The sequence below is a fragment of the Salmo trutta genome, chromosome 24, assembly GCF_901001165.1.
Source record: "Salmo trutta chromosome 24, fSalTru1.1, whole genome shotgun sequence".
Lineage (NCBI taxonomy): Eukaryota > Metazoa > Chordata > Actinopteri > Salmoniformes > Salmonidae > Salmo > Salmo trutta.
The window spans coordinates 31717497-31742253 of NC_042980.1; the positions used below are offsets into that span (position 1 = coordinate 31717497).

Here is a 24757-nt window from a genome sequence, read left to right on the forward strand (position 1 = left end):
AGTTACATTAAATAGGCTACCCCCAAAAATACAATTGCACTGTGCTGCCCCCCCACGCCACCAAAAAAGAATGTTCAAAAGTCAAACAAATGATAAAATCCAATATCTCTAATGAAAAAATAAATAAATTATAATTATAATAATATATATATATAAGAATAATGTACAACATAAGACAAGTAAAACATGTATTGCCAAACCCCCTTCCAAAAAATAAGTAATGAAATAACAAACCAAATTGCAAGGTCTCCTCAACAGTCCAATACACATTTATAAAACAAATACACTATCATGACATTTATCAAAACAATAATAAAGAGTAGTACAAAGAAGAGGGTAATTGTGTGTGTGGTGGGTGAGTGAGTGGGAGTCGGTGCAAAAAGAATCTTGGGAAGCAGGTGTGAAGAGTCAGTGAAAATAGTCTAGGTGAGTGTCCGTGGTGTATTGCAGATATACTGGGTAGGGCTGTGGTGGAAGTGGACGGTTGATTCGTTTTTCATTCTGACAGCGCTTTTTCCCTACATAAACGTACTTGGCACTTATGTTATTCTGGCCAGTAAACAACACTGGAATCGCAAAGCTAAGAAAGCACACACTAAAATCTGTGGAACAAGTCTCAACTTTTCAAAAGTCAGTACTGTATTGAAAAATGTATGGATTGGTTTACATTTATAAAATAATATGTCTCTGGAGACGCCTTTGCTTTTTTATGTCCCGTTCCTTTGCTCTCTGTCTGGGGCGTCCGACGACTTATGCCTCTCTCTCAGTTCAATACCGATTTGCAGTTGCATCTGAGGAGTCAGTGTGATGTATTAGTAATGGTTATATGCACCAGAATCCACACGGGTGGAACACTATATCGGTTATTCTATAGAATCTCTGCCTCACATATTATTTATTGACTATTGGCTGTAAGAATATATTTAGTGTCACTATCATGTCTAAGCGCAAGGCAAATTATCTCAAACCCAGGATTTGGCCCATGAAAGTGTGGCCACTGCCATAGACTTTTGGGAAAGACCGTGTACTATAAACTCTGAGCTAAGTTCTATGATAAATTCACTCATCAATGGAGAGTTGAACAGCAAGACACAGCCACTTTTCCAGAGGAATTGCCATTGCAGCAAGAACAGACCCAGGAGTTATTTTGGCAGGATGAACATAGTATGTGTGTGTTTAATATTACAGAGTCACGTGTCTCTTTAAAAGCATTCATAATCTCATCCCCCAGCAGCCTACTGTCCAACTACAAGTGTAATAGGGATATATTATAACAATTTATAAAGTTTTCTATTTTATTGGTGTGCTTTTCAGGCCCCTGTTCATTTTCAATGTCATTCATTTAAAAACTTTTTTTGAAAACTTTTTTGTTAGTGTGATGTTTTTAACTTTCATGTTGCCTACTTGGGATTTCACCACCATCTATTTATATGTTAAACAACACAGATCCAGGTCAAGCTGCAACAAATGCTTACAGACATTTCCCTGGAAATGGGGTGAAAAAGCAGATTACTCCATCATGGACTGGATGGACAATGTCAGAATGAAGTTAAAAAATGCAAGGGAGTATGTGGACACAGGTGAAGACCAAGACAGAGGAGAACAGAGACAAACTGAGGCCAGATTCTCTAAGCTATTTAAATAGCCATATTTCATGCCCATAGTCATGGCTTTGGTGGGCCCTATGCACAATCTTTTACTGGGACAGCAAAACACCTTTCGACCATCTGGAAGACTATTGCTGCGGTGGATGATGAAATATTCAGCTTAAAGTTGATGCACTGAAAGCACGTACAGACATAGGCCAACTACCCACTAAAATCTCATGTTTTTCTAATTTCAATGCACAAGAATGGAACAATTTCACATGCGTTTAGTCCTTATTCACTCTTAAGGGACTATTATGATTGTTGGACCCATTTTGTCAAAACCTGTCACATCTTATGTACAAGATGTATCACAATGGAGCTAGTTGGAGAGGCTCATCGCCATTCGCAACTATTCTGTGAGAGCTTTGCAATGTTCTATGGAAAACAGTATTGCACACCAAATATGCATATCCATAGCCACTTGAAGAAATGTGTTTTGAACTATGGTCCAGTATATAGTTTCTGGTGCTTTCCATTAGAGCGAGAAAATGGTTTCATAGGTAAACAGAAGACCAACAATCACAGCATCTCAGTTCAGTTCATGAAAAAGGTTTTAACTGCGCAAGAAGTTGAGAGCATGCTGGCCAGGCGGTAATGAGAGATGACATACATGTACAGTTGAAGTCAAAAGTTTACATACACCATAGCCAAATACATTTAAACTCAGAAGTTTACATACAATAATTTACATTTTGGTAGCATTGCCTTTAAATTGTTTAACTTGGGTCAAACGTTTTGGGTAGCCTTCCACAAGCTTCCCACAATAAGTTGGGTGAATTTTGGCCCATTCCTTCTGACAGAGCTGGTGTAACTGAGTCAGGTTTGTAGGCCTCCTTGCTCACACACACTTTTTAAGTTCTGCCCACAGATTTTCCATAGGATTGAGGTCAAGGCTTTGTGATGGCCACTCCAATACCTTGACTTTGTTGTCCTTAAGCCATTTTGCCACAACTTTGGAAGTATGCTTGGGGTCATTGTCCATTTGGAAGACCCATTTGTGACCAAGTTTAACTTCCTGACTGATGTCTTGAGATGTTGTTTCAATATATCCACATAATTTCCCTCCCTCATGATGCCATCTATTTTGTGAAGTGCACCAGTCCCTCCTGCAGCAAAGCACCCCCACAACATGATGCTGCCACCCCCGTGCTTCATGGTTGGGATGGTGTTCTTCGGCTTGCAAGCCTCCCCCTTTTTCCTCCAAACATAACGATGGTCATCATGGCCAAACAGTTCTATTTTTGTTTCATCAGACCAGAGGACATTTCTCCAAAAAGTACAATCTTTGTCCCCATGTGCAGTTGCAAAGTCTGTCTTTTTTTATGGCGGTTTTGGAGCAGTGGCTTCTTCCTTGCTGAGTGGCCTTTCAAGTTATGCCAATATAGGACTCGTTTTACTGTGGATATAGATCCTTTTGTACCTGTTTCCTCCAGTATCTTCACAAGGTCCTTTGCTGTTGTTCTGGGATTGATTTGCATTTTTCGCACCAAAGTACGTTCATGTCTTGGACACAGAATGCGTCTCCTTCCTGAGCGGTATGACGGCTGCGTGGTCCCATGGTGTTTATACTTGCGTACTGTTGTTTGTACAGATGAACGTGGTACCTTCAGGCGTTTGGAAATTGCTCCCAAGGATGAACCAGACTTGTGGAGGTCTACAATTGTTTTCTGAGGTCTTGGCTGATTTCTTTTGATTTTCCCATGATGTCAAGCAAAGAGGCACTGAGTTTGAAGGTAGGCCTTGAAATACATCCACAGGTACACCTCCAATTAACTCAAATGATGTCAATTAGCCTATCAGAAGCTTCTAAAGCCATGACATAATTTTCGGGAATTTTCCAAGCTGTTTAATGGCACAGTCAACTTAGTGTATGTAAACTTCTGACCCACTGGAATTGTGATACAGTGAATTATTTGTGAAATAATCTGTCTGTAAACAATTGTTAGAACAATGACTTGTGTCATGCACAAAGTAGATGTCCTAACCGACTTGCCAAAACTATAGTTTGTTAACAATAAATTTGTGCAGTGGTTGAAAAACGAGTTTTAATGACTCCAACTTAAGTGTATGTAAACTTCTGACTTCAACTGTAGGTCCTGATGCTACCAAGTACTTACATGCCATTGATCAGAGTGAGAATAAGGATTTGACCAGTGTTGAATTTGCAGTGAGCTCAGACATCATTTGCCTGCCCCCTAAACAGATGTTTGTCATAGCAAGTAAAGAAAGGAAAGATCTGTATAGTGTCTTCACATTAATGTATCCAAACAAGGATCTCACCTTTGTACAGCTGACATAACATGATAAGGTAGACATGCTGGGAGAGGTTATAAGCACTGATCAAAGTAGAAGTTTTTGATCATCATGTGTACTTGCAGAGTGATTCACCACTGACATGCCTACTGTGCATTCAACCAGATGTAAAGCTAACACCAGGCATAGTAACACAGTTGTTCTCTTGTGATGTGCTTGTTGGTCCACATGGAACACACACATTTCTCATGTCATAGCTCGTGTAAATTGTTTCCTGAAACATCCAAATCAATATAATTTCAAGCCCCCTGTTGAGGTTTAGAGCAAGGCATTGAAATCTGTATAAGGCACAGTTTATTCCAGTTCAGATAATTATGAAGCGCTATGCATATTACTGGTAAAAAGTGCAGTTTGCCAGGACTACAGAGACAGTAACTGTAGTAGTACCAGTTTCAGGCAGGGTGCTTTTTAGGCATTAGGCTACTTGGAGGTGAAACTTTGAGAGATCAAGGGCCGTAGCATTGGGACTTTGAGAGCAAAGCTACGGTTTATTTCTTAAATTGTAGCAGCTATAAATGTTGGATTTCATAATGTTTTAATATCTGCTATGGAACTGTAGTGGAGCTGTAGTGGAGTAGGTCGAGACTTTCAAGACCCTTGGTGTCCACATCACCAATGAACTATCATGCTCCAAACATACCAAGACAGTTGTGAAGAGGGCACGACAAAACCTTTTCCCCTTCAGGATACTGAAAATATTTGGCATGGGTCCCCAGATCCTCAAAAGGTTCTACAGCTGCACCATTGAGAGCATCCTGACCGGTTGCATCACTGCCTGGTATGGCAACTGCTCGGCATCTGACCTTAAGGCGCTACAGAGAGTAGTGCGAACGGCCCAGTACATCACTGGGGGGCCAAGCTTCCTGATATCCAGGACCTAAATAATAGGCTGTGTCAGAGGAAAGCCCATAAAATTGTCAGAGACTCCAATCACCCAAGTTATAGACTGTTTTCTCTGCTACTGCACGGCAAGCGGTACTGGAGCGCCAAGTCTAGGACCAAAAGGCTCCTCAACAGCTTCTTACCCCAAGCCATTAGACTGCTGAACATTTAATAAAAATGTGTGTCAGAGGAAAGACCATAAAATTGTCAGACTCCAATCACCCAAGTTATAAACTGTTTTCTCTGCTACTGCACGGCAAGCGGTACCGGAGCGCCAAGTCTAGGACCAAAAGGCTCCTCAACAGCTTCTAACCCCAAGCCATTAGACTGCTGAACATTTAATAAAAATCGCCACTGGACAATTTACATTGAATGCGCTTTTTATATAAAGTTTCAGATTAAAAGTATCAGAACAACACTCTGGAGGCTGGCATTTCTCTCAAGCAGACATTCACACCATTTCTGACTCAATCCACCACTCACCAGACAATGGCAGGTAGCCTAGTGGTTAGAGCGTTGGACTAGTAGCTAAAAGGTTGCAAGATCAAATCCCCAAGCTGACAAGGTAAAAATCTGTTGTTCAGCCCCTGAACAAGGCAGTTAACCCACTGTTCCTAGGCTGTCATTGAAAATAAGAATTTGTTCATAACTGACTAGGCCATCATTGAAAATAAGAATTTGTTCATAACTGACTTGCCTAGTTAAAAAAACAGCTAGAAAAGAAGATTGTTTCACAATCATACCATTTCGAAGGAAGGAAATGGTCAATGTGATATTATTATTAGTTCTTATCAATGTGTAGTTAGAAAGTAGTCAAAAGTGTAGTATTTGATCCCATATTCCTAGCACGCAATGACTATATCAAGCGTGTGACTCTAGAAACTTGTTGGATGCATTTTCAGTTGGTTTTGGTTGTGTTTCATTTATTTTGGCACAGAATTATCTGAATGGTAAACAGCACCGGACCGGGACCAGAAATTGGACTTGGCATTTCTAACACACCTCCCATTTAAAAAAAAAACTTGAGACCCCCTCACCGGTCCAATTTTTTTCTTTAGGCCACGGTATTAGCCAGATAATTATCATTTTGCGCAAGAAAAATAACTTAGCTCGGGTGCTTTCTCTTGTAATATAGTTTCATCAGAGAGGAAGAGGCGAAGCGAGAAGGCTCACTATCGCCAAAATCTGTCCATTATAAGCCCAATGAGTTTCTATTGGAATAATATTCAGACCTAAACTTGTCGCAGCCTGCCTTCTCGCCTTTGGGACAGACTCCCATTGTTAGGGCGAAGGCATCTCGTCATTAAATAGCCTACTGATATCTGGTTTCAGCTTCTTACGAATTGTTAAGGAATGCCTGCATTCCAAACACTTAAGACACACCCTTTCCACTAAACCCTCACATTTAGTGGACTCTTCTGGTGACGTATCATGACCACTGATGAGTTGAAGGATGAATGAATTTGAAATGGACTCTCTTACCCGAAAATGTGTCCTTCATTCTTCATGGAACAACTGGTAGCTGTTGCGTGTGTCTTATATGCGCTACAGTCAATTATGATTGCATTTCATATCTTGGCTAGAAGACAATGAATCCGCAGACATCGAATGTTAGCCATCCGACTATATCAGGTAAATCGAAATGTACAAAGTATAAGAGTGATGTAAGGGATAGTATGTGCAAGCGAACATTTCCTAAAGTTAATCAAACAGCAGAATTACTTTTATGATAAGCGTTTGAGCCGTCATGTACATTAGTAGCACACTTTCTGGGGAGTTAACATAATTGTACTCTCGCATACTCGATCAAAAACCAGGGCTGAGGTGCATACGTTGCCGACTTCCCTTGCTTGGCTAATCATTTGGACAGACGACAAAAATGGCTGGATTCCCCCAAGGGCATAAAGCGAGGGTAAGTGGAGGAGGGTGTTTTTTTATGAGTTTGAAACGCAGTGAACTGTTAGGATGCTGGTGGATTGCCCTAAAGTAAATAGATGTTCCTGTCTAAATAAAATATTTCAAAATACATCACCAGGGAGTATGACTTAGCCACAGAGAATCATTAGCTTCTTTTTTTTATTTTTTAGGTCTAGCTGATTGTGTGGCAGCTGTCAGTGAAAAGTGTCTAAAATATGTTTGAAGATAATGTGTCTCGAGTATAATTTCAAATGTTTGTAACGACCCTGGGTTTCTAAGCGCGCTGGACTTCGGGCTAGAAGGTCGAGGGTTCGAGACCTGCTCCCTCCCCGTTTCATTACATTGGTGTCAGAAGTGGGATCGGACCTTGCATCCACGACAGTGCGTATGCTTGGCCGGTGAGCATGTTCCTATAAGACTGTAACGACCCTGGGTTTATAAGCACGGATATCGACTCTGCAGCTCCAGCATGCTTTTGCGGCACAGTTGATAGCGCGCTGGACTTCGGGCTAGAAGGTTGAGGGTTCGAGACCTGCTCCCTGCCAGTTTCATTACATTGGTGTCTAGTGTAACGACCCTTGGTTTATAAGCGCGGATATCAAATCTGCCGCTTGAGGATGCTTTTGCGGCACAGACGATAGCGCGCTGGACTTCGGGCTAGAAGGTCAAGGGTTCGAGACCTGCTCCCTGCTGTTTCATTACAAGACGTTGAGTCGCAAGCTAGCGCGAGGGGCTAGTGCTCTGCCATAGTTTAATTTGAACTTTTAGATTTGTATCATTTTACTTCAGATTTTTATGATTAACCAAAGGACAATGATTTAGAGAAACGAAAACGTTATTATTGAAATTAAACTTCCACGAAAATGTGCATATATAAATATCGGTAGAAATTGCAGGATAAATTGTAAGCTTCCCCAAACTTGAAACTCATGAGCCGCCTAAATGCGTGCAAGCGCGTGAACACATAGGACGTCTTGTGAAAGAAACGGGCCCACCTCTGGAAATCAAATGCTCCTCCAACTGATTCGTTCTGGCATCAGGTCTGAGTAGGCCTATATGCAAAGACAAGATACAAATTAAGAATAGTCTGATGGGTGACAATATTAGCCTTTCACTTGTGAATGATGTATTATCACTTGTTAATGATGGCCAGCCTGTGCAGTAAGGCAAGAAACAGCACATGCCTTTGTTTTGCAACTTTTTAAAATTATAGTCACACACCTCATGTAGCATAGCACATAGTTGTATATTTTAATAAGGTTTGTATCACAACTAAAGTGGCCAAATAACTTCTTAAAATTGATCTGCTTTACAATCGGTGTAGAGCCTTTTGAGAATGGTGTTTTCCTGCTAATTGATTGCATTTTGGAACATTCATGCTAATAGCCTACTGCCTTGTGCACATTGCTGTGCTTATAATATGAAGAAATAGTCTTGATAGTTTATCAACATTTTCAGCTAAACATTCTGATCTGTTGCATCAGCCTCATTGCTTTTAAGTTTTGTTTTTGATGCTAGTAGTCTTGTATTCATTTGGGCTCCATCACATCCCACACCTGTTCGAGTGTGTTTGGAATATTTATTTCAACTGTCCCAGAGTATATTAGGAATATTTATTTCAACTGTCCCAGAGTATATTAGGAATATTTATTTCTCAACTGTCCCAGAGTATATTAGGAATATTTATTTCAACTGTCCCAGAGTATATTAGGAATATTTATTTCTCAACTGTCCCAGAGTATATTAGGAATATTTATTTCTCAACTGTCCCAGAGTATATTAGGAATATTTATTTCTCAACTGTCCCAGAGTATATTAGGAATAGTTATTTCTGGCACAGGACACATTGACCAATTAAAGTAAATTACATTATTAGCATGTCAAGTTTCCTTACAAAATGTTATTGCCAGTGGACGAGATTGGTTGTGAATAACCACTGGTTTTGCAAGGTGGTTGAGCGTTAGCAATATCTGTCAACAACCTCCATAGAAAAAGTAAAATCCTAAAATTTTAAGCATAAGAATCTACACAGCTTAACATCAGCAAATGGATTAATATTGCCTGTAGCCTAATGCTACTGAACATTTTAGCTTGAACAATGTGTATATTTACAGTGTTGCTAAACATTACTCCATAACCCCTCCCCTGTATGTACTTGTCTGAGTTAACATGCCTGAGTTTTATTCGAAACCATGTGACTGGTGGTTTAGGGACTTTCTCTTTCAGTGGGACAATCATTCCATCATCTCAGGTTTGAAAAACTCTGAACTGTGTATGGTTTTAACCAGAATACTTTCACAAACAACCCAAGTCATAACACACACTTTTGTAATACATCTGGCTGTACATTTGTATGATTACTGATTGTATTGTCTTTATTACTCATAACAATACTGGGTTATCAACGGTCAGATGGGTCATTATCTGCTATTTGCCACTTTAAATGATTCTCTTAGCCACTTATGAAGACCCTGGGTCATTTTCACTGGTGGATTATTTAGGATGCTTTCTGTTATAAACATCAACTTTGTTTATGTATATTTCTTTATTAATTCGAAATCTAAAACATATTTTCACCCATTGCAGTGATTGTTCTTATGGAATTCATGCAACTTTTCATTCTCAGAATAAGAGGTTTGATCAACTGTAATAAATAATATTTTATTAAAAAACATCCAACAGCCTTGAGGAAGTCCTAATAATCAAACACTAAGAGTTTACAGACACAGCATAAGAGGTGAAAGTAATTAGGATTAGAAATAACATGACCCAGCAGAGATAAGTCAGTCTTATAAATTACACTTAATGTATTCAATGAAAATACCATGTGACCTGACCAGGAGAAGCTCAAGGTCATTGCCGTAACACATGGAATACAGCATGTGAAACAGAGTGCTGGATATGGGAAATACAACAGTACACAACTAGTAGGCCTGAGGCTCTGCAACCTGCCAGAAGACCATATGGAGAAAAGTAGCAGCAAAGCATTCAAATTAGCCACACTATGTGCCAAAATGTACTGTAGTGCTCAGTAACCAACAAGAGCAAAGGGGGTTTTCATCAACCAGATTCATACACAGCAAGTGTGAAGCCTTTACCAACACAACATACATCTAGCAAACATAATTGTTTAAGTATGGCTGGCCCCGCTACTACCTGGTCCTCAGTCTGGCTGCCCCCACCACCATTACTTCCTGGTCGTCAGACCCCAAAGATGACCCTGAGGTCAGCCAGGGAGAGCTTGGTGAAGGAGGCTCCAGTCCCTGACAGCACCTTCTGTGCGAGATCCTTCTTCTTCTCCTGCAGAATGGAGATCTTATCCTCCACTGTGCCCTCACACACAAACCTGCAGGGATAGGTACACATGCTCTGTGTAAGCACTCACATCAGCAATCAGATTTATAAATGTCTTTATCCAACAGGGCACAACCTCAAAATATGTCAGTGAGATTTTCCTACAGTATCTCTGCACCCGAGCATGCTCTTACCTGTGGATGGTGACGTCTCGGTGCTGACCCACTCTGTAGATGCGGTCACAGGCCTGGTCCTCTAGAGCTGGGTTCCTGTCAGAACCATAGTATAAAATCAATAAAGAACACTCACATGGTAGTGGTGGATGAGTGTGTGTGTTGTGGGTCTCACCAGTGCATGTCCATGAGGAAGAGGTGATTCCCTCCAATCAGGTTAATGCCCACTCCTCCAGCACACAGAGACACAAGCATCACCTAGAAACACAAAACACCTTGTCTAAACTCTACCCCCTACACTGTATCCAAAGCTGAAAGTAGGTAGAGCATATCACTATTTTATGGTCACGGTTGTCCATACGATACCTGTGGTCCTTTAGGGTTGGTGTTGAACTCTTCGACCAGGTCCATGCGGCGTTTGGGGTTGACAGTGCCATCGATGACAGCAAAGCTCAGGCCCATTCCCCTCAGGTGAACGGCCACGATGTGAAGCATGCTGGTCCACTGGGACACTATCACACTGACAGACAGAGACAATGGATGATTATCATATATGATTACTGTACAATCAAACTGCAACATAACAACACATGCATTCAATCACTTTCTGACTGCACCCCTTTAGATTTGAACGAAGCCTTCCAGACGTGTTTGTTCATGGTAGAAGTGGTCAGAAAGTGATTTTTTGAACCCGAATGCCAAAACATTCAGGAGATAGAGGTGCTCAAAGTTGACCCATTTTGCATACCCCACCCTACCATGAGGGAAACATTTTCTATTACCAATTATCCTTTGTCTGTCATGGACTTTAGTTGTCTATCAAACTCCTCTATATCTGTCTGCCAGGACTACATCATCCAGATGACACCAAACATTTGTAGTCTGAATGGGCTACATTTAGGTGTGTGGAATTACCTTTTCTGTGCCTCACTCTGCTGCCTGATCGCCTTCAGCTCTGTGAGAATGGCAGCGATCTGAAACAACAACAACATTAAGAGAATCAAGCAGGAAGTAGGGTATATAGATGCACCGGATAGCCAAATAAAACAGAAACATTTTAGAATACATGGGGGCAGTTGACGTCACCTTGGTGCTCTCGTGGGTGTCCTTGAAGAGATCGGAGGCGAATCGGCTCCCATTGAGGGACACAGTGGCTTTGTGGTCAGGGCCCGAGGGCTCGGAGGAGAGGCACAGGGCATTGAGCTGCTCCTCAAGGGAGAGAGAGATCCCATCCCCCTGCAGCTCAGACGGATCCAGGGTCTTTGAAGAAGACACACAAAGAGAACACCAGGTAAAGACAGACCAAACTAACCCAGAGTCTGTGGAGCAAGACACACAGAGAAGAGCAGGAGGTAAAAACAAAACAGATGCCTGTTCCATAGACCCCAGAGATAAAAAAAGAGAGGAGCGCAGGTCAGGCCCTCTCCACAGGTCTGGCTCCCGAGTAGTGCAGCGGTGTAAGGCACTGCATCTCAGTGCTAGAGGCCCCACTACAGACCCTGGTTCGATTTCAGGCTGTATCACAACCGGCCGTGATTGGTAGTCCCATAGGGCGGCGCACAATTGGCTGAGCGTCGTCCGGGTTAGGGTATGGCTCGGGTAGGCCATCATTGTAAATAAGAATGTGTTCTTAACTGACTTACCTAGTTAAATAAAAGGTTAAATATATATTCTTTTTTAAAAGGTAGAAGTGTGTTTGTACCTTCTTTAACAGAGACAGATGGCAGCAGCTCTGTCTGAGTCGGAGCAATAGAGACAGGATGTGAACAGTGCTGGTGGGTCCCTGGGTCTGCTGGGAGGAGGACACAGAGTCCGCCTGGGACACGCCAAACTCACGAGCCACTGGGACACACACACACACACACACACACACACACACTAGTATCCTGTCCAAATTCACATGCCTCTGGAGAAAGAGACACATGAACTCAAACAGATTATTATTAAAAATACATTTAAACAGAAAGTTTACCTCCCTTACCCTTGTCAAAGGGATTGGAGTTGTCTCCCTTTTTACCATTGTCTCCCTCATGTCTCTTCAGATAGTTCTGCAGAGTGGACCTAGGAGAAAAAGTTCAAAGAATCGGTCATCCAGGTGTCATAAGCCGTAGACCCAGAGAAAAGTTTCAGATACCAATCAGACATAGTTGTTACCTGGACTGTGCAAACACCACATCGTAAACAGACTGCTCCTCTTCAGACAGCTTCAGGCGATGCACCTCACAGGTCCGATCTGGCAGATTCACCTGGAAAATGAAGAAGGAAATCAAGTTAGCTCATAATCCACATATGCTAATGTGTGTGTCTGTGTGTCATGTACCAGAGGTTTTCCGGTAGAGTCCATCTGGTCTTTGGTGCGTCGGAGCAGCAGAGTTCTGGTCAGAATGTTAAGTCTCTCTCCTCCTCTCTTAGAGCCGTTGTCTACCTGGGTTTTCCAAAGCTTGAACTCATCAAATGGGGCGCAGCGCAGAAACCTGACAAACACAGGCAGAGACTTTACCAGAGGATTCTGTGGAGGGGGTGTATTGTTACTGGACATGTATGATATGTGTAATATAAGGGTAGAGTAAGATATTGCTGGACTTACTTGAGCAGGGCGTACATATCCAGTAGGTTGTTCTGGATGGGGGTCCCGGTAACAGCCCACCTGGCCTTGGCCCTCAGCTTACACACAGCCAAAGAGGTCTGCACCTTGGGATTCTTGATGTTGTGGGCCTCGTCCAGCACAATGCGGGCCCAGGCCACCCGCAGCAGAGGAGGGAGGGCTGATGGCTGGGGAAAGGGAGCGAGGGGACAACGTCGTAGCATCATTAGCACCATCAATACATTACACACAGTTTATCTCTGTGCGTTTATTCTTACCACATCCTCAGAGTCCTTGCTAGGTTTCTCTGCGTCCTCCTTCTGGACTGGGATCTCCTTGGAGACAAGGCTGTAGGTGGTCACCACCACATCATGCTCAGCCAGCCTATCAGAGAGCGGGAGATAGAAAACAAATAAAACGTGTGTCAAAAGCAACCTGTACACTTGACAGTCTTTCAGGTGACACAAGTGTGTTAAACTCAGGGAAACAGATGACTCAGGTGTGTGTCTTACACTTTGGCGTTCTTCTGGCGGTTGGGCCCGTGGTACAGGTAGATACTGAGTCGGCTGCTCTTAACGTGTCTCTCGATCTCCTTCTTCCAGTGATGAACCAAAGAGGCAGGGCAGATGATCAAAGTGCCCTGAGACACTACCAGGCTAGAGTCTGCAACACAATACAGGGTATAACAAATATATCATACACAAGTTACTAAATACATTATATATACACACATTGTTCACATACATTACCAAATATATCATAATACAAGTTAATAATTACATGAGAAGTTGCCATTTGATATTACCATTTTTGGAGAGCCAGCCTTCCAATATAGTGTCTTTCTCCTCCTCCTCCTTTTGCTTCTTCTTCTGGGCCAGAATGAGAGCGATCATGGTGAGGGTTTTCCCCAGGCCCATGTCATCAGCTGAGGATTAGGGGAGAAATGTTGTTAACGCATTTTCTGAAGGTTTTTTTAAATACTCTGGCCATTCAACTTCTTACAAAACCCCTGGGGCTGCTGCAATCAAAGCAACTACACAGACAGGCTGGTTGACCTTACCCAGGATCCCTCCACAGGGTTTCTGGGTCTCTCTCCACAGCAGCCAGGCCAGGGCTCGTCTTTGATGGGCCAGTAGAGGCACCTGACGAATGAGAACGACCACAACACCACAGTAGATTAGGGTACCATACCCATAGACAACAGTGTGTACAATATGAGGTTTAGAAGGGTTGAGGCATTGAGTAGTGTACAAGGTCGTCTTGCCTTGATGCCTTTCGGGTCCGTAACCTCAGCGTCGGGGTCGGGGCAGGACTCCAGGGAGCTGTGGAGGTGGTCAATGGCCTCAGATGTGGCATTCTTCACCGCTAGCAGACGGTTGTCTGTCATCCTGCCTCCATAGAACGCTTGGCTCTGGGGGTTCACTGGACAATCAGGGAAAGACAGAAGATTTACTGACGGTGATCACAGAGATACGACTATATCTGACTAGAGCAGGTTACAAGAATACCAAGTGTGTGTAGCCCTGTTCCATACCTCCATACATCTGAGTGTATCCCTGGCTGAGCTGCAGCCCCATTGAACTGGTGGAGGCCTGGTACTGGAGGGGGGCAGGAGCAATGGGCAGTAGGACGGTGCCTCCCGGGCAGCTAAATGGGTTGTACTGGCTGGGTGTGGGCTTCGGTTTGGCATTACCTTCGTCACCCTGAGGCTCTAAAAACAGAACATTAAATTGAGTCTGTGCTTGAAGTACCTACAATGACCATACAGTAGGCAATGTTGTGGTTAGCCAAACAGTCCAGTATCCTGCTAGGGTCTTACCTGGCTCAGTGGAAGTGGTGAGGCAGAGAGACTCCAGAGTCTCCTCCAGGTCTTTGACCTGACTCTTCAACCTCTCCCCTTTATCGGGCAGAGCAGACATATTCACCACCGACAGAGTGGCCTGAGAAAGGGAAGGAGAGTTAAATATTAACAATTTATTTCAGTGTACATTCTGACACACACATGTCCCTCACCTTCTTCTGTTTGAGCTGAGCGGTGAGCTGGCTGTGCAGGGCCCTGGGGTCCTCCCGCTGACCTTTGACCTGAGAGGCAGGCTGGAACCCTGGGAAGGATGTCAGGGCTTTCTGGACCAGGGGCACTGGTACTGGAGTCGTCGTCTGTGTACCTGGCTGAACTGACACAAACTGGACATCATCATCATCTTCATCACAACGCCACTCTCCAAATTGGTTCCCATGATGGGACTTGTCCTGGTTCTGCTGTGATGATGAAGCAGTCCTTTTCTCTGCCTCCTTATCCTGTTCAGTTGTTGGAGTGGAAAGTCGCTGCGCTGGTTTATCGGATTGTGGGATTGGGGTTTTGGTCTTCTCTGTGTTCTTAGGTGCTTGGGCGTCTTTAGAGGTAGTGCCATTTGGGTCGGAGGGGTTGCTCTTCTTCCTCTCTGTGCTTGGCTTTGTCCCAGCATGCTTTCCAGACTCTTTAAGGCTATTGGTTGGTGGCTCTCGTGGGGAGTATCCATGACGACCCTTTGAGGCTTTGTGTGGGTCCTCTGTATCCTGGGGTTTCGGGCTATAGTTGTTGCTTTTCTCAGCCTCTCTCTGGCTGTCTTTGTTTGAGTTCTTGTTTTTGTCTTTCGTCTCCTTGGCAGTCTTTTCCTTTTCCTCAGGTGATGTTTCAGAACTTTCCTTATTCTCCTCACCTGATACTCTCTTCTTTATCTTCATCCCTGCTGGAAGCTGTTTGTCTCTCCAAGACTCCGAGGGACATGACATCCCCCTCTCCTCCTCCTCCTTCCCCATACCTCGACCATGTTCGCTTTCTTTACCTACACTCTTGTGAAGCCTCTCCTTCTCTCCACCTTTCTCATTCTTTCCTTTGCCCTCCAGTCTCCCCCCATCTTGGAGTCTCCTCCACTCTGACGTCTGGTCAGTCTTGCCTGGGGCCTTGAATGGATTTCTCTCTGGGGGCAGGCTGGAGGGATGCAGCTGTCTGTCAGACAGTGGGCTGCGTTTCTCTGCCTCTGGCTGCAGGGGTGGAGCACTAGTCAGCCATTTTGAAACACATTCAACGAGTGCTTGCCATGACAGTAATAGGCTATGAACTAGGCAATGTATACTGTATGTTCATCATTACCAGTAGTTAGAGGTGCTTACCGCTGTCCAGGGAACATTGCCACACCACCTCTGACCTGCGTTCTTCCCCAAAACACACCGGTAGTACAACCTGAGAAGAAGAAAAGAGTGAGACAGAGTATGATAATGCACCTGAACACAAACCATAGATCATAGCTAGAGTTAGAGGAAGCATCCACACACAGACAGACCTGTAGCCCTGCTGCTGCTGACTGTGGATGAGAGTCTGGAGTTCCACCATAGAATCCTCATGAAGCAGGCAGTGTGAGGCCGGGATACTAATGAAAGCCATAAAACAGATCAGTCATATCAGTAAATGACTATTGCATAAGTCCTGTACTTTGTTAGATGGCTTTTGAGAATGACACGGTCAGATATCAGTTAGGATAGAGCTAGTGCTCTTCATGAAAAGAGAAACATGCGTCAATGAACTGACATGAGAGAACCACCAACCCTGCCACTTTGGTGAAATCGCAGGGAGACCTCTGTTGACGCTCCCCGCACAAGTAGAAGCTTTTACCCTTATTTGGCCCTTCTTTCACTCCCGTCTTCAGCATACATGTGCTGCCTGGTTAGTGTAAATACAAGTCAAATAGATCAAAACATGAGTTCATATTCAGTAAAACACGTCCATGCCTTACTAACGTTATCACCCCTATTGGTTAATGTGATAGCTCAATTCTGTTAATATTATTATTAGGCAGGTGGCTAGCATCATATTCGGCCTCAAGAGATGAAGAAAACACCATTGAGCCATGTTCCCAACGTGCTAACGTTAGATGGCTACAATAGCAAGCTAGCATACGTTTCAGAAAAGCATCTCGTTTCAGCAGGCACGAATAACAATATAATCGTTATGATAATGCAACACTTTGACTATGTCAATGCAAAAAATAAACACAGTTACCGTGGGTATTGCATAGTACAATCTCCATTATCAAGAAAAGTTTAAGATAATGGTCAAAGACGTCCAAAAGTAGAAATGCGTTTGAACTTCTTGACACTTTCAATTGACCAATGGGAATTGTGTTTGAAAATCTCTTCCGAGTCAATTATTTAACGTTAGTTACTACATTACCCAAATTGCAATGCGACCCATTTTTTTCTCTCTCTCGCGAGCTTTGTTTCGGTGTGGCGGAACACTTCGAAATCTCGAAACTCCCATTCGTTGTCTTCACAACGAAAATACCCTGAATACGTGTACTTGTCGCATGTAAACAAGGTACGTTATGTAAGTTCGCTATGTATCCATCATTATATAATTGAAGCACAAATGTTGTCTTACTTGCCTGCCATGGTAAGACTTTGTTGCAAGCTTGCTGGCTAGTTTGCTAGCCAAACCAAGGCGTTGTCAATGGAGTGGCAGGTGCTAACGTTATTAACGTTAGACTAACTTCTTGCATCTAGTGTAAAAGGCACAGTGGGCAAACTGTAGGTAGCAAGCTGTTGCTAACAGTCCTTTTAAACTGTCATTTTTGCCGTAGCTAATGCCTAACTACACTGTGCCATTCATAATTAGCTAAATTAGGTAGCTAGCCACTTGATCGTTCATTCTGAATGAGGCACGCCTTCTTATTATTGACCTGTCTCTAAAATCTGATTTACTTTCGGTTTAGCCCTGTCTGGAGAGTACTTTCATGGCATCTCCAGCTGGGTTACAGGCTCAGCAGTGCCAAACAAACTTCCTCGCCCGATGGATGCCAAGCAGCTCTCGTGCCGTGGTTATCCTGAACCACTCCCTAGACCTGGCTGAGTCTCTTCGACATAGCTCTGTCTGGGGGTCCCGGGACGTGGACGATTCATTCGCCTCTCAATTCCTTTGCCTCAGTGTAAATTCCCTCGTCCATGATGCTGAGTCTGGGACAGAATTGAGCAAACAGAACCAGCGACCTGGGGATAGGCCTTTGTCTGAAAGACAGTTTGCTGGACTGCAGACAGCGGCGTCTCAAGGGTTGACGTTACCTGGAGAGATGGACAGTATGGAGAAGTTGGTAAAGCAGTCTCAGGACCTACCCCTGATACTCAAACTTGAACAGGTAAGAAAAAAACCCATTGTTGAATGGCTTCATAAAATATTTGATAACTGTTTGGAATGGCTTCTCACGGCTTGTCACTTCCATGTAGGTAGGCCTGTCTAGTGTTGTACAACAGGGACATAAGCACTGCAGCCCATAGTGCTGTTATCTAGGCTTATGCTTTGTTGTAAGTGAGGCACTGATTATTGATGTTGTGTGCTATATTTGGAAACAGTGCTTATTGGTAGTATAATGTGCTGTGTTTCAGCTGAGGCAGTGGCAGCAGCAACTGAAAGCCCACCAGCTGGAGGAGCTGGTCCGTCTCCAGGAGGAGCAACAGAGGCTATTGGGCATGGTGCATGTGGCTCAACAGGATGGAGCAGGTACTGAAAACAAGCTCACACTGTATTATTGCTGTGTTATTGCCATGTCATTGTTGTTGTTATTTCGGTGGTATTACTCAGCAATCAGGATGGAGCAGGAAGCACCAGTTATTGAGTTTGACACCCCTGATTTAGACAACACTGTGTGGTCTGCTTATTGACTAAAATGTGCCAAGGTGCTTAAAAGCATTTAAAAGTGCTTTTTACATGAGCGTTGACTCAAACTCTGTAACTCAAACAGGGACAGAAGCATGGAGCAGTCCACACGAACATCAGCTGAGTGGGAATGCTGATCATATGGGTGATAATGAGATGGAAGAAGTCATGTTATCCCCCCATTCTGCTCCCTCTATGACTGAAGAATGCAAAGCATACAGAGGAGATGACAGTGAACTAGACTCACAGGACAGGTAAATGTTTAATTTAATATTTGAGATGAAAATGTCTTAACATTATTTATTTCACTATTCTCTGTCAGCTGACTACAAAGAAGTGATTTAGCTGTGTGTTTATGCTCTACTCATTAAAGACCCATTAAACAAGGAATAGAGGGGCAGAAGCAGACGTTTGAGGAGCTCCTGCAGGAAGAGCTGAGACTGGAGGAGCAGAGACTGAAGACCACCCAGCAGCAGCAGGTCAGAAACTAAACCTATAATCACTACACTAAATATGGGCTGTAGAGCTCACACAAGTGACAAGTTTGAGGTTGATTTAGGTATGGTGGTCTTTGGAGCTACAGTACCATTCCCTTTTTTGGGGGGCATGCAACATTGCTAATGCTAAGCTCTTCTCTCCATCCCAAAAGAGCCCAGAGGCAGTTGAAGGTGCCATTCCCAAAAGGGTCTTCCTGAGGCAAGGGGAGGGCCTCTCCAGATTCACCAATAGAAGCAAAGCCCCATTACCCAACAGACAGAGACCCCAAAAAGACCCCAAACCCCAGGGGACCTCAGAACCCAAGCCCACCCAGAGGGTCAGTCAGTGGCCTCCCATACAGCGCAACAAGGCGAATAGACCCAGAGATCCCTGCTCACCCCCCCTGGACAGTGGCAGTCCAGACAGCAAGGCAGCGCAGCCAGAGGCAGTGAGACCCGGAGTCCTGGGCAGTCACCACAGACAGAACATGGTGACACCTGACCTTCTGAGACCTAGGGATGTGATTAGTAATAAGGTGGGTGGGACTTCTCAGCCTGTGAGTAGAACTCCTGCAGCTGCAATTAAACAGTTTGGGCTTGAGGAGAGGACTGGGGCCCTGCAGAGGAATGGAAGTGGTCCATTGAGACTAGATGGAGCAGCAGAGGGAAAACCAGGCGTTGTTTCAGAGTATTCCTTTGAGCTGTCGTTTCAGGAGAAGCTGCAGCGCTGGGACTGTGACCGTCACAAGGAGTGTGTGGAGCTGGGAGAGTTTGAGCTGCTGGAGCGGGCAGCCGAGGAGCTCTCTTTCTCCTCCAACTCATCCTTCGTCATGAAGGTTTGTAATGCTTTTTTACCTGTCTTTTTATCATGTATGGCATTAACATTTTTTTGTATGTTTCACAAATTAATGCTACACAATTGCTTAGTAAATGTAAACCTACAGGTGCTGCAGTTGGACCAGCAACACCCCCTCCATGGCAGCTGGGGGCGCCACCCGCGACGCCTGTCCTCCACTCCAATCAAATCCCCCAAACCCTCACCAACTAAAGGTATTCACAGCGGAGGCACCAGTAAAAGTGGCCTAGGAACAGGGACCAGCTCCTCTGAATCATTAGGAGTATCTGCTGTGAGGGCAAAGGAGGTTGTGATGAGGGAAAAAGGAAAAGCCACTGAGGAGGAAGATGAAATGAGTGACTGCAAACAACATGAGGAAATCTGTATCTCGTTCCACAGAAGCTCTGAATTCGGGGATCAGGAGGAAGTAGCCCGACTGCCGTACCAAACTATATTTCCCAGCAACCCCTGGGAAAACACGCTCCCCACATCCAACCCTCCATACGACAAGAGTTCATATCAGGACAGAGAGGGGGGCTTAGGCCAGGCAGAGGGGGGCAGGGAGAGTGACCTTGATGACTCCATCCTATTGGAGGACAGAGAAGAGGGGGACCACAAGGTTCGGTTGGTGTTTGATGACGATGACACCTGGAATGACCTGGAGGAGGCTGGCAGAATCGTTGAGGACCCCATCAGAACAAAAGGCGCTGCTACAGGAAACAGCCACACTCTCACAGTAACAGGGAACGACGTCTCACCCCCAGAGAGGACGCTGAAGAGAAAGGTTGCTGTGGCCAAAGGGGCCAAGCTGGAGAGGGTGTCAATTATCACAGCAGCCAACCAGGAGCCAGATTCTCCTCCCGCCTCCCAGCTTATGGCCAGGCTGTTCCCCTCGCTGAAGCCCAAGACCCAGGCCCCTCCTCCACCAGAGCCTAGGAAGTCTGAGAACGGACCAGGTGAGAGAGACGGTGCAAACACACTCTTAACCCAGGGGAGCATCTCAACAGCAACTGTTTTCCCTTCCAAAGTTGGTAGCACCAGCATTAAAACTGTGTGTGTGTGTGGGTGGGTGGTCAGGCCAGCAGCTGCAGTCCAGCCAGCTGAGGGAGAGAGAACGATTCAGGACAGAGAACGCTGCCCTGGCCAGACTCCGACTGGAGAACAAGAATAACCAGGAATATCTCAGGTAACAACCATCTGGTCTGACCTGGAATGGGACGGTTTTCCCCTCATTCAAAGGCATTGTTACAAAATGAATATTTAATAACCCCCATATTAAAATTATTAATATTGGGTATTCTATTCCAGGAAGGAGAGGGCAGAGTTTGAGCAGCAGAAGGCTGAGGAGCTGGCCAGGTTTGAAGAGTTCAAGAGGGAGGAGACTAAGAAGCTGCAGAAGGAACGCAAGGTGTTTGAGAAGCACACCGCCGCCGCCAGGGCCATACCAGACAAGAGGGAGCGCGACGAGATCCAGGTGAGACGTTTTAGTCATTTAGTAGACACTCTGATCCAGAGTGACTTACAGGAGCAATTAGGGTTAATTGCTTTGCTCAAGGGCACATCAACAGATAACCTTTCGCTTACTGGCCCAACGCTCTTAAACGTTAGGCTAACTGCCGCAGACACACACACACAGACAGGTCTTGTATCCGTCAACGACCTTGCCGCTGTCCCACCCAGGCCCTGAAGCAGCGGCTGAGTTCCCTACACAAGGAGCTGAAGTGGAGAGAGAGCCGCTGGTCCACCACACACAGCCGTCTCCGACAGCAGATAGACTCCCTGAGCTCAGACAACAGTGCCCTGAGAGACGAGGTCCGCACCCTGGAGAAACTACGCCTCAGCACCTGGAGGAAGACTGGGACAGACAGCGACAGAGAGGAAGACAGGCGGGAGAATGAGAGACCCAGGCCATTCGACAGCAACATTGCTCTTGGAGCCAGGGGCCTCAAATCGGCAGTGAGTTTAGATTTACTACTACCACCATTTTGTGATTTTCCTGTGTTCTGAATTCACCACGAAGGTTGTTCAATTCTCTGTTGGACTAATGCAGTGTGTGTTCAGAGTCCTGACACAGTGAGGAGCAGCCCACCACAGAGCAGTAGCTCCTCTAGAGGCAGTGCTGCTATTGAAGGTACAAGGAATGCAGCTACATATGGACTAATTATAATACTTACCACAGACTAGGAGTTAAATCAAGAAATGATATTTATTCATTCATATGTGGAGGTATTGTTCTACATTGTGTTTCTTTAACAGACGGTATCAGGGGCATCCTAAAGAGGTCAGCCCCTACACCAGCCGCAGCACCCGATCCCACTCACAGTTACAGCTCAGACGAACAACCATCTTTGACCAGAAGTCACCACCCACCACAGAGCCACGACCACTCACACAACCTATCCCCTGTGAGTTAGGACCGCGCACAGCCTTCATCTGACATAAATCACTAGCCTTTTTAATTATTTAATGAAAGTACCTCCATGGCATAGCTCCACACTGCTATACACCCAGAGAAATTACATAACTGTATTAGTCATTTTAATAGGATCTCTGTGTATACACCACCATTGTTGTTGAGTGTTGCTGTGGTGTTTGATTGTACCCACAGAGGGCTCCAGGTCTGCAGACTGAGTCCACAGAGGTCAACGAGCAGCAAGAGCTAAGTCAGGATGTCATCATTCACCCTGATGGAAAGGTGAGGAGGGATGAGAAGGATTGGGAGGGAATTCTGTGAAAATTATTTTGAATTTAGTTTGTCACTCAAAGCAGGTATTGTCTCAGAGCCATACATTCATTATATTAAGAGAGTTCGGCCAGGTTTTAGAACAGATGCCATGTTAGCGCCTTTATTCTCAAAATGTCGATGTAACAAAATGAGAGCGCCTCTGACAGTTCCCGCTGAAACGACTGTAAACAAGCAAAATGGAGCAGCTAATTTGACAGGCGTTTTTATTTATTAGGATTCAGGATAATGTGTATCCAAGGCAGTACTGTGTTGTGGTGTCAACAAACTGCATATCTGCTTTCACTGGACATCCTCATAGTTTTCAAAACCTATAAGAAATAAAGAGCACAAGGCGGAAGCGTCAATTATCACTTAGCAACGGCTATGGAGGAGAAAGTGGAGTCTCGGAACGTTCAGACAGAAACCGCAGTGGCCCGACTTTCTAAATACTGCACACTGAGTCACCTTCCTAATACTGAGTTGCACCCCCTTTTGCGCTCAGAACAGAATCAATTTGTCGGGGCATGGACTCAAGGTGTCATGCGTTCCACAGGGATGCTGGCCCATGTTTACTCTAATGCTTCCCACAGTTGTCAAGTTGGCTGGATATCATTTGGGTGGTGGACCATTATTGATAAACGGGAAACTGTTGAGTGTGAAAAACCCAGCAGCATTGCAGTTCTTGACACAACTGTACCATACCCCATTCAAATCTTATCTTGCCCACTCATACTCTGAATGGCACACAAACACAATCCATGTCTCAAAAATCCTTCTTTAACCCATCTCCTCCCCTCTATCTACACAGATTGAAGTGTTTTTAACATAAATAAAAGTTAACTAGGCAAGTCATTTAAGAACAAATTCTTATTTACAATGACAGCCTAGGAACAGTGAGTTAACTGCCTTGTTCAGGGGCAGAACGACAGATTTTTACCTTGTCAGCTTGGGAATTTGATCCAGCAATCTTTCGGTTACTGGCCCAACGCTGTAACCACTAGGCTACCTGCCATCATAGCTTTAACCTGGTCAGTCTGTCATGGAAAGAGCAGGTGTGCCTAATGTTTTGTGCACATGACTCTGGATTGTATTCATTGACATGTGTTCCTGTCTAAGATGGAGAGGGTGCTGGCCTGTGGAGGGAGACTCATCATATTTCCCAATGGGACCAGGAAGGAGGTGTTAGCGGACGGACTGACAGTCAAAGTCACCTTCTTCAACAGGGACATCAAGCAGGTTATGGCCGACCAGAGAGTGGTGGGTTACTGACAGTGACCCTTCCCTGGCCTTAGTGCATTAGCTCAGCACCTTTCTTAATCAGTGTGCAGACATCTTAAGTGGGATATTAAACTTACATGAATCCCAGATCAGTGTGTGTGGTCCTCTTACAGATCTACTACTATGCTGATGCCCAGACCACTCACACCACCTATCCTGACGGCATCGAGGTTCTGCAGTTCCCCAACAACCAGACTGGTGAGATTTGATACACTTTTCATTATTATACTTAATTACCTCCCCCTCCACCACTTTGTTCTGACCCGAAACGTGTATAAGTCCTCATTTCCTTTTGTAGAGAAGCATTTCCCTGATGGCCGTAAGGAGATCACGTACCCTGACCAGACAGTTAAGAACCTGTATCCAGATGGGACGGAGGAGTGTACACTCACTGATGGGACCATCATACAAGTTAAGCTGTAAGTCCACGGAGCTCACAGCTCTATCTATCCACGTTCTCTACACTGACATGCATCTGGTCAGGTAAAAGCTCTTGATGAAGAGTTCCCAATCTCTCTTTCGTGAAGTCAGTGGTTACAAGGCGTTTTGTTTAAGTACGTGTATCTCTCACCACTGTCCTCATGTTCACGTTCTCCTCCAGGGATGGCAGTAAGGAGATCCAGTTCAACACAGGCCAGAAGGAGGTCCACACAGCAGACTATAAAAGGAGGGAGTACCCAGATGGCACTTTGAAGACAGTCTATACAGATGGCAGACAGGAGACCCGCTACACCACCGGACGCCTCAGAGTCAAAGACGGCAACGTTGTCATGGACAACAGGCCCTAGGACTGTTTACGCTAAGGCTGAATCACAGTTGAATATTTGTGTTTCGAGAAGTTTTTAGTTTAATGTGGTGTGAGTGTCTGTTTTATTTGTAAAATAAATGTTTATCAAATCCCTGTGCATACATTTAGGGAGTGTATTAAGAGTCAGACACATTGAA

General features: G+C 44.6%; 2 protein-coding genes across 9 annotated transcripts; one reads left to right on the forward strand and one right to left on the reverse strand.

The window, feature by feature from the left end:
* The first annotated feature begins 6218 nt into the window (after positions 1 to 6218).
* Positions 6219 to 24715, forward strand: LOC115161112 (centromere protein J). Of its 5 annotated transcripts, XM_029711862.1 has the most exons (18): positions 6221 to 6756; positions 17561 to 17980; positions 18228 to 18342; positions 18584 to 18752; positions 18872 to 18977; positions 19148 to 19510; positions 19688 to 19810; positions 19919 to 20765; positions 20887 to 20995; positions 21118 to 21283; positions 21490 to 21765; positions 21871 to 21940; positions 22066 to 22214; positions 22418 to 22504; positions 23651 to 23791; positions 23926 to 24010; positions 24111 to 24231; positions 24414 to 24715. In XM_029711862.1, the coding sequence occupies exons 1-18, from the start codon at positions 6724 to 6726 to the stop codon at positions 24598 to 24600; spliced, it is 3567 nt and encodes a 1188-aa protein (XP_029567722.1). In that variant the 5' UTR covers positions 6221 to 6723; the 3' UTR covers positions 24601 to 24715. The 5 variants fall into 5 exon arrangements, 4 of the variants coding, with proteins under 4 accessions (XP_029567722.1, XP_029567719.1, XP_029567721.1 ...); XM_029711859.1 differs by having other exon boundaries at positions 19148 to 19810; XM_029711861.1 differs by lacking the exon at positions 6221 to 6756 and adding an exon at positions 17041 to 17175 and having other exon boundaries at positions 19148 to 19810.
* ttf2 (transcription termination factor, RNA polymerase II) lies at positions 9402 to 16966 on the reverse strand. 4 transcript variants are annotated; one of them, XM_029711865.1, is made up of 23 exons: positions 16852 to 16966; positions 16398 to 16512; positions 16136 to 16222; positions 15966 to 16035; positions 14826 to 15836; positions 14632 to 14752; positions 14347 to 14523; positions 14077 to 14234; positions 13873 to 13954; positions 13618 to 13737; positions 13325 to 13475; positions 13091 to 13196; positions 12816 to 13000; positions 12549 to 12702; positions 12383 to 12474; positions 12246 to 12289; positions 11931 to 12070; positions 11315 to 11488; positions 11144 to 11202; positions 10595 to 10748; positions 10404 to 10486; positions 10250 to 10324; positions 9402 to 10107 (listed from the first exon to the last, which is right to left on the reverse strand). In XM_029711865.1, the coding sequence occupies exons 1-23, from the start codon at positions 16877 to 16879 to the stop codon at positions 9963 to 9965; spliced, it is 3531 nt and encodes a 1176-aa protein (XP_029567725.1). In that variant the 5' UTR covers positions 16880 to 16966; the 3' UTR covers positions 9402 to 9962. The 4 variants fall into 4 exon arrangements, with proteins under 4 accessions (XP_029567725.1, XP_029567724.1, XP_029567723.1 ...); XM_029711864.1 differs by having other exon boundaries at positions 12210 to 12289; XM_029711863.1 differs by having other exon boundaries at positions 12201 to 12289.
* Positions 24716 to 24757: the final 42 nt, after the last annotated feature.